The 11,124-nt window shown below is 40.7% G+C and overlaps 1 protein-coding gene across 3 annotated transcripts; it reads right to left on the minus strand.

Annotated features, from left to right (window-relative positions):
* Nucleotides 1–4,105: 4,105 nt before the first annotated feature.
* Nucleotides 4,106–8,503, minus strand: LOC110528235 (ras-related protein Rab-5B). 3 transcript variants are annotated; one of them, XM_021610116.2, is made up of 6 exons: nucleotides 8,350–8,503; nucleotides 7,240–7,574; nucleotides 6,803–6,954; nucleotides 6,305–6,427; nucleotides 6,098–6,191; nucleotides 4,106–5,727 (listed from the first exon to the last, which is right to left on the minus strand). In XM_021610116.2, the coding sequence occupies exons 2-6, from the start codon at nucleotides 7,397–7,399 to the stop codon at nucleotides 5,603–5,605; spliced, it is 654 nt and encodes a 217-aa protein (XP_021465791.1). In that variant the 5' UTR covers nucleotides 7,400–7,574; nucleotides 8,350–8,503; the 3' UTR covers nucleotides 4,106–5,602. The 3 variants fall into 3 exon arrangements, with proteins under 3 accessions (XP_021465791.1, XP_036839718.1, XP_021465792.1); XM_036983823.1 differs by having other exon boundaries at nucleotides 7,240–7,404; nucleotides 8,350–8,445; XM_021610117.2 differs by lacking the exon at nucleotides 8,350–8,503 and adding an exon at nucleotides 7,871–7,996.
* Between the last annotated feature and the right edge of the window lie 2,621 nt (nucleotides 8,504–11,124).

Raw genomic sequence — 11,124 nt, forward strand, 5'->3', positions numbered from 1 at the left:
ACAGTACTGTATGCTACTCAGTGCTTTAAGGTCATGCTTGCATGGTTGCAGTGAAACTACTGAATTGGGAGAAACTTGTTATCTTTTTGTATCTGACATTGCTGGACAATATATCCTTTGTTTTTATAATTTTTCTACCCCTAACCATTAACACAAGACCTGATGATAATCTTTTGACTTGGAGTTGCTACCTATACATTTTCTTATGACCCAAAATTAATCCCAAATGGCACCCTGTTCTCTTTGTAGTGTCTTATAAAGGGAATATGGTGCCATTTGGGACACATACTTTATCAACATTTCTGTCCATATTTGAAGCTAGCGAGGTCAAATGGAATTGATCTGTTTTCCAATCCTCACCTTTTGAAATTGGCTAAGTTTCCATGGCTACCTAGAAGTCTTTTTTTACTGCTGTGTAATATGAATGTGAACTTGGGTGCAAATCTTACACTGCCTTCAACACTAGGTTTTGTGTATTGTTGGGGCTTTGTGTGTATCTCAAGTCAGAATGTAGCTCTTAGTGGAAGGGATGTGAAATTAGGAATAAGATTTAATTATGTTACTTTCTAACTTTGATACTTGTGATTTACATGTTTACTACTTCTATTCTGTTTCTGTTGCCTGAATTTCTGTTTCTGCTGGAGATATACTGAACAAAAATATAATTGCAACATGCAACAATTTCAAAGATTTTCCTGAGTTACAGTTCATATAAGGAAATCAGTCAATTGAAATACATTCATTAAGCCCTAATTTATGGATTTCACATGACTGTGCAAGGGTGCAGCCATGGGTGGGCCTAGGCCAAACTACTTGTCAGCCAGGCCCACCCACTGGGGAGCCAGGCCCAGCCAATCAGAAGGAGTTTTTCCCCATAAAAGGGCTTTATTACAGACAGAAATACTCCGTAGCTGATGTGGAGGTCCTGGTCATACCTGTGGTATGCGGTTGTGAGGCCTGTTGGATGTACTACCAAATTCTCTAAAACAACATTAGAGGCAGCTTATGGTAGAGAAATGTAAATTATATTCTCTGGCAACAGCTCTGGTGGACACTGATGCAGTCAGCATGCCAATTGCACCCTCCCCCAAAACTTGAGACATATGTGGCATTGTGTTGTGTGATAAAACTGCACATTTTAGAGTGGCCTTTTATTATCCCCAGCACAAGATGCACCTGTGTGTAATGATCATGCTGTTTAATCAGCGTATTGATATGCCACACCTGTCAAGTGGATGGATTATCTTGGCAAAGGAGAAATGCTCACTAACTGGGATATAAAGAAATTAGTGAGAAATAAGCTTTTTGTCCGTATGGAACATTTCTGTCATTTTTTTAACATTTAATCTCATGAAACATGGAACCAACACTTTTCATGCTGTGTTTATATTATTGTTCAATATGTACTTAAGGTTTCTAAACAACCAATACAGTACCTGTTATGTTGATGAACGGTTGTGTCTTATAACTCTATTGTAACTTGATGTCACAATTTATCTTGAGGAACATTTAAGTATTTTCTGAAAAACTACTGATGTACAGTTGAAGTCGGAAGTTTACATAGACCTTCGCCAAATACGTTTAAACTCAGTTTTTCACAATTCCTGAGATTTAATCCTCGTAAAAATTATGTGTCTTAGGTCAGTTAGGACCACCACTTTATTTTTAGAATGTGAAATGCCAGAATAATAGTAGAGAATTATTTATTTCAGCTTTTAATTCTTTCATCATATTCCCAGTGGGTCAAAAGTTTACATACACTCAATTAGTATTTGGTAGCATTGCCTATAAATTGTTTAACTTGGGTCAAACGTTCCGGGTAGCCTTCCACAACCTTCCTACAATAAGTTGGGTGAATTTTGCCCCATTCCTCTTGACAGAGCTGGTGTAACTGAGTCAGGTTTGTAGGCCTCCTTGCTCCCACACACTTTTTCAGTTCTGCCCACAAAATTTCTATAGGATTGAGGTCAGGACTTTGTGATGGCCACTCCAATACCTTGACTTTGTTGTCTTTAAGCCATTTTGCCACAACTTTGGAAGTATGCTTGGGGTCACTGTCCATTTGGAAGACCCATTTGCGACCAAGCTTTCACTTCCTGACTGTTGTCTCGAGATGTTGCTTCAATATATCCACATAATTTTCCTGCCTCATGATGCCATCTATTTTGTGAAGTGCACCAGTCCCTCCTGCAGCAAAGCACCCTCACAACATGATTCTGCCACCCCCGTGCTTCACGGTTGGAATGGTGTTCTGCAAGCCTCCGCCTTTTTCCTCCAAACATAACGATGGTCATTATGGCCAAACAGTTCTATTTTTGTTTCATCAGACCAGAGGACATCTCTCCAAAAAGTGTGATCTTTGTCCCCATGTGCAGTTGCAAACCGTAGTCTGGCTTTTTTATGGCAGTTTTGGAGTAGTGGCTTCTTCCTTGCTGAGCGGCCTTTCAGGTTATGTTGATATAGGACTCGTTTTACTGTGGATATAGATACTTTTGTACCGGTTTCCTCCAGCATCTTCACAAGGTCCTTTGCTGTTGTTCTGGGATTGATTTGCACATTTCGCCCCAAAGTACGTTCATCTCAAGGAGACAGAACGCGTCTGCTTCCTGAGCGGTGTGACGGCTGCGTGGTCCCATGGTGTTTATACCTGCGTACTATTGTTTGTACAGATGAATGTGGTACCTTCAGGCATTTGGACATTTCTCCCAAGGATGAACCAGACTTGTGGAGGTCTATAATATATTTTTCTGAGGTTTTGGCTGATTTCTTTTGATTTTCCCATAATGTCAAGCAAAGAGGCACTGAGTTTGAAGGTAGGCCTTGAAATACATCCACAGGTACACCTCCAATTGACTCAAATGATGTCAATTAGCCTATCAAAAGCTTCTAAAGCCATTACATCATTTTCTGGCATTTTTAAGCTGTTTAAAGGCACAGTCAACTTAGTGTCTGTAAACTTCTGACCCACTGGAATTGTGATACAGTGAAGTATAAGTGAAATAATCTGTCTGTAAACAATTGCTGGAAAAATGACTTGTGTCATGCACAAAGTAGATGTTCTAACCGACTTGCCAAAACTATAGAAATTTGTGGAGTGGTTGAAAAACTAGTTTTAATGACTCCAACCTAAGTGTATGTAAACTTCCGACTTCAACTGTATCTTTTTATTTTTTTAAATTAATTTTTACCCCCCGTTTTTCTCCCCAATTCCGTGGTATCCAATTGTTAGTAGTTACTGTCTTGTCTCATCGCTACAACTCCCGTACGGGCTCGGGAGAGACATGTGTGCTCCGAAACACAACCCAACCAAGCCGCACTGCTTCTTAACACAGCGCGCCTTCAACCCGGAAGCCAGCTGCACCATTCTGTCGGAGGAAACACCGTGCACCTAGCGACCTGTTCAGCGTGCACTGCGCCCGGCCCACCACAGGAGTCGCTAGTGCGCGATGAGACAAGGATATCCCTACCGGCCAAACCCTCCCTAACCCGGATGACGCTAGGCCAATTGTGCGTCGCCCCATGGAGCTCAGAAAAGATACAGTGGAAGGCCTCCCGGGTGGCGCAGTGGTCTAAGGCACTGCATCGCAGTGCTAGCTGTATCTTTAATACAAAATTATTTCTATACTTAGCACAAATTGTGTGATACATTAGCAGAAGCATGCTGCAGTAGGTTTGCACAACTAGTCTTGTGGTTTGCACTTGCAAACAGGATTTACTGCTAACCACTATTTAGCCGAGATCGAATCCCTAAGCTGACAAGGTAAAAATCTGTCGTTCTGCCTTTGAACAAGGCAGTTAACTAACTCACTGTTCCTAGGCTGTCATTGAAATTAAGAATTTGTTCTTAACTGACTTGCCTAGTTAAATAAAGGTTAAATAAAAATAAATAATCATGTGACATGCTCTAAAATGGCACAAATAAATGTTTCACAAAAAATACGCTATATTCCTTCCTGAGAGGTAATGCTTATGCTTTATCATCATGTTTTCGCCAAATAGTTATCTAATAAGAAATTGTATGTATTTTTAGAATGAATTTGATTATTTTAAAGAAGAAATAGAGAAATGTACAGGTGTATAAAATATTTCATCTTACAACATGTTATCTTATCACATCAATTATGTATTATCAAACTGCACATGAATAGACCAACAAACAATTAAAGATTAAAAAAGAAAGGCACTTATTTGTAAACATTTTAAAACAAGACATTGAGACTGCGATATAGGATATGCATACATGGGCAATGCACACTGTTATAAAAAGCTTGATAATACAAGACTTGAAATGAGATCCAGTGGGCATATAGTGCCTTTTATGATGCTATATTGGAACACCATTAGGCAAATATATACTTTGTGTTTATAAAACAATACACAGCCAGGGAATTCTATGAAACTATAACACAGTAATATTTGCAGTGAGCAATGCGTCTGTGGTAATTAAAACAGGACAGAAACAAAAGAGACAAATCGGATAAAGGACATTGATTTTGTCAAACCACAAGAAATGATCTTCTCATTGTCTTAGTTCCACTGTTTTTATCACCATCTCTATGCAATTGGCCAATAATTTTGTTCAACCATCACCGGTGAACAGTCTGTAACATTAGGGTTACCTGTACTGTACATGGTTCTATACATTCTATTTCTAACTACAACATAGAAAACGTTCCTATAGTACAGGCCAGCTGAGTACACCTTTAGTATTGCACATTTATTAGTAAAGGATATTTTTTTTTACATTTGATGTCACTTCCTCTTTTAGGGACTACATGAGAGGCTCAGGAACTGTACAGCAGAGCTGATAATATAAATGTCCAACTAAGATTGAGAGGCAAATGAACATGGATTAAAGCTATTTGATATGCAGTCATAGGAGGGACTGCTGGGAGCTTTGACCATGTGTTCTCAGAAATGATCTGTGCTTTGTGCAAACAGACGTTTGGCCTCCACCTCTGTTTTAATCGCTTTGGCCTAGTGTGACCGCACCGCCTGAAAGACCAATGTGATGTCACTTCCTGTTTGTGTCCTCAGATTGGCAGCATTTGCCAAGAACTTCATAACCCCACACCACGTGTTCATTTGGCCTTAGTTTCTAGTACTGGGATAACTGCTGAGTGTAAACATCGAGGTGGGACAACGCAGTCTGTATTTCAACATAATTAAATTTATTTTCATAATATCAAATAAACCCACGAAAATTTGGAAAGGTACAGACCATACAGTAAGTGTATTTTATCTGGCTGTCCAGTAGTGCCGAGTTGACAAAAACATGTTGGGAAGTGATAACTTTAATAGAAGTTCATCTTATTGTAGTGTGTGTTTTTCTCCCATTGATCTACATACACTGAGTATACAAAACATTAAGAACACCTGCTCTTTCCATGACATAGCTTGAACAGTTGGGTGGGTGCAACTCAATATTAGGAAGGAGTTCCTAATGTTTTGTACACTCAGTGTATTTGTCCCTTATCATTCCTTTAACTCATTTGCATGCTACACTTCTCTCTTTTACGCTCCTTTCTTTTGTCTGGAAAATCTCTTTAAACTTCCCTCCTCCCTCAGATGTGAGCTTGCTTCTCTTCTCCCCCATCCTTCCTCAGTTTCCACAGCACTGGGCAGGGCTGGTCTGGGTAGGCTGTCTGAGGTCCACTGGAGGTCCTCCTCGAACCCCAGCACTGCCAGCTACTCCACCCAGTGGCTCACTCTTGGGCAGTTTCTTGGCTAGAAAAAAGAGAGACAACAAATCATGGTACTGTATACCACTTAGAACAATTATAGTATGTGTTGCTTATAGTTGAGATGGCAATGGTATACACAAGGAGACCGCTGCTCATATTTGGGTGTACAGCGAGGTTTTATCACCCTCTTGTGGATACAGAGGGACATTATCCCTTAGATGTGTCAAGGTAAGGAGTAAACTATCCATAGCAAAAACAAATGCTCTGTTAGGAATTGTGTTATGATTCATTTTGATTGATAACAAGTACATAACATTAAATATGGAAGCCCTCGAGAAAGAAAGTCAGTGACATCTCCATTAGCCCATTTCAACACTATGAATTTGGATGATGGCGTGTCAGATGTGACTCACCTATGGCCAGGAAGAGGTTGTTGACATTCATGGCTGTCTTGGCAGAGGTCTCCATGAAGAGAAGACTGTTGTCAGCAGCATAACCCTGACCATCCTGAAAAAACACAACAGACATACAGACCTGCTACACACACACACACATCACTGCACAAGCATTTGGCCATTATCTCACTATCTTGGGTGTGAGGTATACACACAGGAGCCTACCGTATACTCCACCGCTCTGTTAGCAGACCAATCGGCTTTGTTGCCCGCTAAGGCTATCACCATGTTTGTACTGGCCTGTTTCTGGAGCTCGCTCACCCAGGCTTTGGCTCGTACAAAGGTCTCCTATCCAGAGCAGAAAATAAAGATCAGATATGGCCAGAAGGAACAGGGAAGATATACTAGCCTGAAATGCATGTCCTTCTCAAACAGCTGGCTCAAACCTGTGCCCAAGTGGTATAGTGTAAATGTAGGATATTGCGAAATTTCTGGAGATAATAATTAACTGACGCTAATTAACTGACCAACAAGCATTGTTGGTGGAAGACTTCACTACATATGAGTGGAAAAAGTGAGAGGATGAGATAGGAGTCATTGTGCAGAAAGGAGAAGGGCTGGACAGGAGGATTGTGAGAGGGGATGAGAGCGAGAGCGAGATAAAGGGGGAGATGGAGCATTTGATAAAGGAGAGGGATATGTTATCATCTAAGATGTACATACTGTGTTGGTAATGTCATAGACCACTATGGCTGCCTGAGCTCCTCTGTAGTACATAGGTGCCAGGCTGTGGTAGCGTTCCTGACCAGCCGTGTCCCAGATCTCAAACTTCACCATGGCACTGTCCACACTCACCATCTGAGTCAAAAAGGCCGCTGAGAGAAGAGAACATGGGAGATGCTTTAGCCTACAAAATAGTAGTGAGAGGAGTTAACGGATACGTAGATTGAGGAAAAAGAAAACCTTGTGGGTCAGATAGAAAAGAACGATAGAGGAAAAGTGTGCAAAATGTGAACAAGTCTGTGGAAAATGTTATCATATGGACAAACAGAAAGGAGGAGGTCCGATGACCAGATGTAAAAGTCTGAAAAAAATGACCTGAAGAAGAAGCCATATTGGTCTACAGAGGAGAGTATTCTGGTGTATAGTTGGTACTCTACCCCCAATGGTGCTCTCCCCGAAGTCCTGGTACTGGCCTTTGACAAACTGCAGCAGCAGGCTGGACTTCCCCACTGATGTCTCCCCCAGTAGAACCAATTTAAACTGGCTCACCTTACTGGACTGGGGCTGGCCACTGGGTCGGGATGGGCGCCCTGCCATCGGGGCTGTGTATCCGTGAGGGGGTTGTTGGGGAAATTGAGGGTGGGGGGTGTTGAGAGTGGGGGGCAGAAGGAAAAGGAGGTTCAAGTGACAGCTGGAGAGAGGAGCAGTGTGCGGCGGGGGGGTACCGCTCTCAAGGACAATGGAACACGTCTGCCAGATGAAAAATGGAAATCTATAAGACAAAAAATACAAAAAAACAACAGATGTATCCCAGAATCTGGACTTTTATCATAATGGCAACCAGTCACACAATCACCCGTGAAACACATATTAAATCAAAATATATCTACACTCTAGTTGGCATGCTGCTGTAATCAGTTTTAATCTAGAGAATAGCCACTAGTACTTAGGAAGCATTAAAAGTCTGGGCTACTTACTAAAACTTGATTTATAAAACCATCTCTTATTTGTTAGCCTACAACTGAACAATGAGGTAAAATAAAATAATTCAATAGCATCAATAATTACGTGGCAAATGTAGCAGACAATAACTTTCAAAACAGACTTTCTCTCCTCATATTTTTCTGCAACACTGAGTTAACCATTAGGCGTATAGGGACCCCCGCCTGCCCTCGCCTCAAAGACTAATCTACGTTGACTATAGGCCACACTTCGGCCGCGGAGTCCAGGTTGGCTAACCCGCAACAATGTGACATGTTACTTACTATTCCCTACTAGGAATAGGCCTACAGATGATTGATTGACATAAAGCCTATATGCTATACATATTTAATAACCATTTAATAAGTTATCAACCCCTATCCCACTTCTTCAGTCCACTCATTAGCGATAAACCCCATTCCTGTCCCTAGGTCATATAGCGCAAGTCAACACGACCCCGTCCGTAAGGAATCTGTCGACAGCGCCCCAAAGTGGTCACATCAGAGCGTCGTTCCACACAAAATAACTTCAGATTTTGTTTGTTTTAAATTGCATTGCGACTATACCTGGCAAATGTTGCTGTTTATCCTTTGTCTTTTTAGTTGAGATACAGTCTGCGTTGTCCCATCTCGTAATTCCGGTGTTTTGGGGCGGTAACAGATTGACAGCTTTTTACCCAATTGTCTACTGGTAAAAGTCTATCCTTCCTCCACAGAAACTTTCGGGGAAGAGATGTAAACTATTGAGTGCAAAGTAGTCTCGTCCTCCAGAGTAGTGTTCTGAAATGAAACCCCCAGTACAAAACTCCTATGGTCGAGGTAGTGAAGGTTTTGTTGGGCAAAAATGATAAAATGCTCTACAATAGAATAGATCTGAGCAGAATATAATAAAATATCTATCAACTCTTATTCGCATCATAAACGTTTGTCCTTTGAAACAGTTCTCAAAATGCCATCACTTAATAGTGAACGAAAATGCTAGAACAGAATAGGACTACCTCTGAGCATAATAAAATAGAAGAGCTACGCAAAATAGAGCTGAGCAAAGAATAGAATAGGCTAGATATGAGCAAAATAGAGCTGAGGAGAAAAAAATATATGATATAATTGCTTCTTTTTGTCTTTTGACATCAGTTGAAACTAAAAATGTAAGTCCTTAATTTGTTTGTTATGGTGTGGTAAGACAGTTGTAATAAACTCATAAAGGTATTAAAAGGGCAATATGCGTTTAACAAATTACAAAGTGGACACCTCACCACTGTTCTGGTAAACAGCTGCCGGCTGGGACTGGAGAAATGTAACCACTCTCAAATCATGGGCAGAGCTATGGATAAAAGGGCAGACCATCCATGATATCAAAATGATAGTTTTAACCATGTTTTGATTCTCTACAGGGTTGGTTTACACTTACATTGTTTTCAAACAAATTAACAAGTTTATAGTTTGGGTTCTGATGGGCTATGAGGCATCTTGAAATTATATTCTTTAAGAATCAATGGGTACACTACTGGTCAAACGTTTTAGAAACACCTACTCATTCAAGGGATTTTCTTTATTTGTACTATTTTCTACATTGTAGAATAATAGTGAAGGCATCAAAACTATTAAATAACACATGGAATCATGTAGTAACCAAAAAAGTGTTAAACAAATCTAAATATATTTCACCCTTTGCCTTGATGACAGCTTTGCACACTCTTAGCATTTTCTCAACCAGCTACACCTGGAATGCTTTTCCAACAGTCTTGAAGGAATTCCCACATATGCTGAGCACTTGTTAGCTGCTCTTCCTTCACTTTGCGGTCCAACTCATCCCAAACCATGTCAATTTGGTTGAGGTCGGGGGACTGTGGAGGCCAGGTCATTTGATGCAGCACTCCATCACTCTCATTCTTGGTAAAATAGCCCTTACACAGCCTGGACGTGTGTTGGGTCATTGTCCTGTTGAAAAACAAATGATAGTCCCACTAAGCCCAAACCAGATTGGATGGCATATCGCTGCAGAATGCTGTGGTAGCCATGCTGGTTATGTGTGCCTTGAATTCAAAATAAATCACAGACAGTGTCAGGAGCAAGCACCCCCACACGATAACATCTCCTCCTCCATGCTTTACAGTGGGAAATACAGATGCAGAGATCATCCGTTCACCCACACCGTGTCTCACAAAGACACCAAAAATCTCAAATTTGGACTCGATACCAAAGGACAAATTTCCACCGATCTAATGTCCATTGCTCATGTTTCTTGGCCCAAGCAAGTCTCTTCTTCTTATTGGTGTCCTTTACTAGTGTTTTCTTGCAGCAATTTGACCATGAAGGCCTGATTCAGACAGTCTCCTCTGAACAGTTGATGTTGAGATGTCTGTTGACTCTAATGAACTTATCCTCTGCAGCAGAAATAACTCTGGGTCTTCCATTCCTGTGGCGGTCCTCATGAGAGCCAGTTTCATCATAGAGCTTGATGGTTTTTACGACTGCACTTGAAGAAACTTGAAATGTTCCATACTGACTGACCTTCATGCCTTAAAGTAATGATGTACTGTAATTTCTCTTTGCTTATTTCAGCTGTTCTTGCCATAATATGGACTTGGTCTTTTACCAAATACGGCTATCTTCTGTAAACAAAACCATTTTTGGTTTTGTTTAACTGGCCACTGTCATTTAACTTTGGTATTTAACTTCAGATGCCTACCTAGCATATTTGTAAATTAATATGTACAATGATGTCAGGACAGTGTAATGCACTGTAGTAGCACAATGTCATAATTTCCTGAAGTCAGGTATTTTTAGGCCTCAGACAGGGGTAAGTATTGACCCTGTCGCTCTGAGAGGAAGCCAGAATACAGTGTATCTGTTTCCTGTTTACGGAACCTTGGGACATCTGTCCTACTTATGGAAATCACCATAATAAACATCAACCACTACTCACATTGGATACTGTGAAAGACTGCTACTGTGTCCATCACAGCCTTACTGTGTTGCAAACCTTGGTACTGATAATATTTGAAATAATAACAAATATTTTAGCTGTGCTTCATTTGATCTTGCCTGTTGCAATGGAACAATAGAAAAGTCTTAAAGGTAAAAACCCTGCTCACCTGGCACTCCAGGCAGGCTCAAAGCTTTTAAAAGATTTCAAATAATATTTGAACTGAGGTCTGCTGTGATGTTGGTGTGTCTCTTTTACGTCACATGAGGTCTCCTTAACAAAAACGGCTCAGGACTGTACCATTTAGACTCAGGACATATTGCATGCATGCTGGACCTGTTGTTAACAATTGTTGTGAAAGTAAGCGGTATCTAGGAAGTTGATGTACTTCCCTTGTTTTTATTCCCTTGAGG

Source organism: Oncorhynchus mykiss, chromosome 7, assembly GCF_013265735.2.
Source record: "Oncorhynchus mykiss isolate Arlee chromosome 7, USDA_OmykA_1.1, whole genome shotgun sequence".
Taxonomy (NCBI): domain Eukaryota; kingdom Metazoa; phylum Chordata; class Actinopteri; order Salmoniformes; family Salmonidae; genus Oncorhynchus; species Oncorhynchus mykiss.

Coding starts and splice junctions, on each gene's coding strand:
- LOC110528235 (XM_021610116.2), bottom strand. CDS start 7,399: ATGGCAGGGCGCCCATCCCGACCCAGTGGCCAGCCCCAGTCCAGTAAG. Junction 6,428..6,802: donor TCTATGACATTACCAACACA/GTATGTACATCT, acceptor TGCTCTGGATAG/GAGACCTTTGTACGAGCCAA. Junction 5,728..6,097: donor CAACCTCTTCCTGGCCATAG/GTGAGTCACATC, acceptor TCTTTTTTCTAG/CCAAGAAACTGCCCAAGAGT.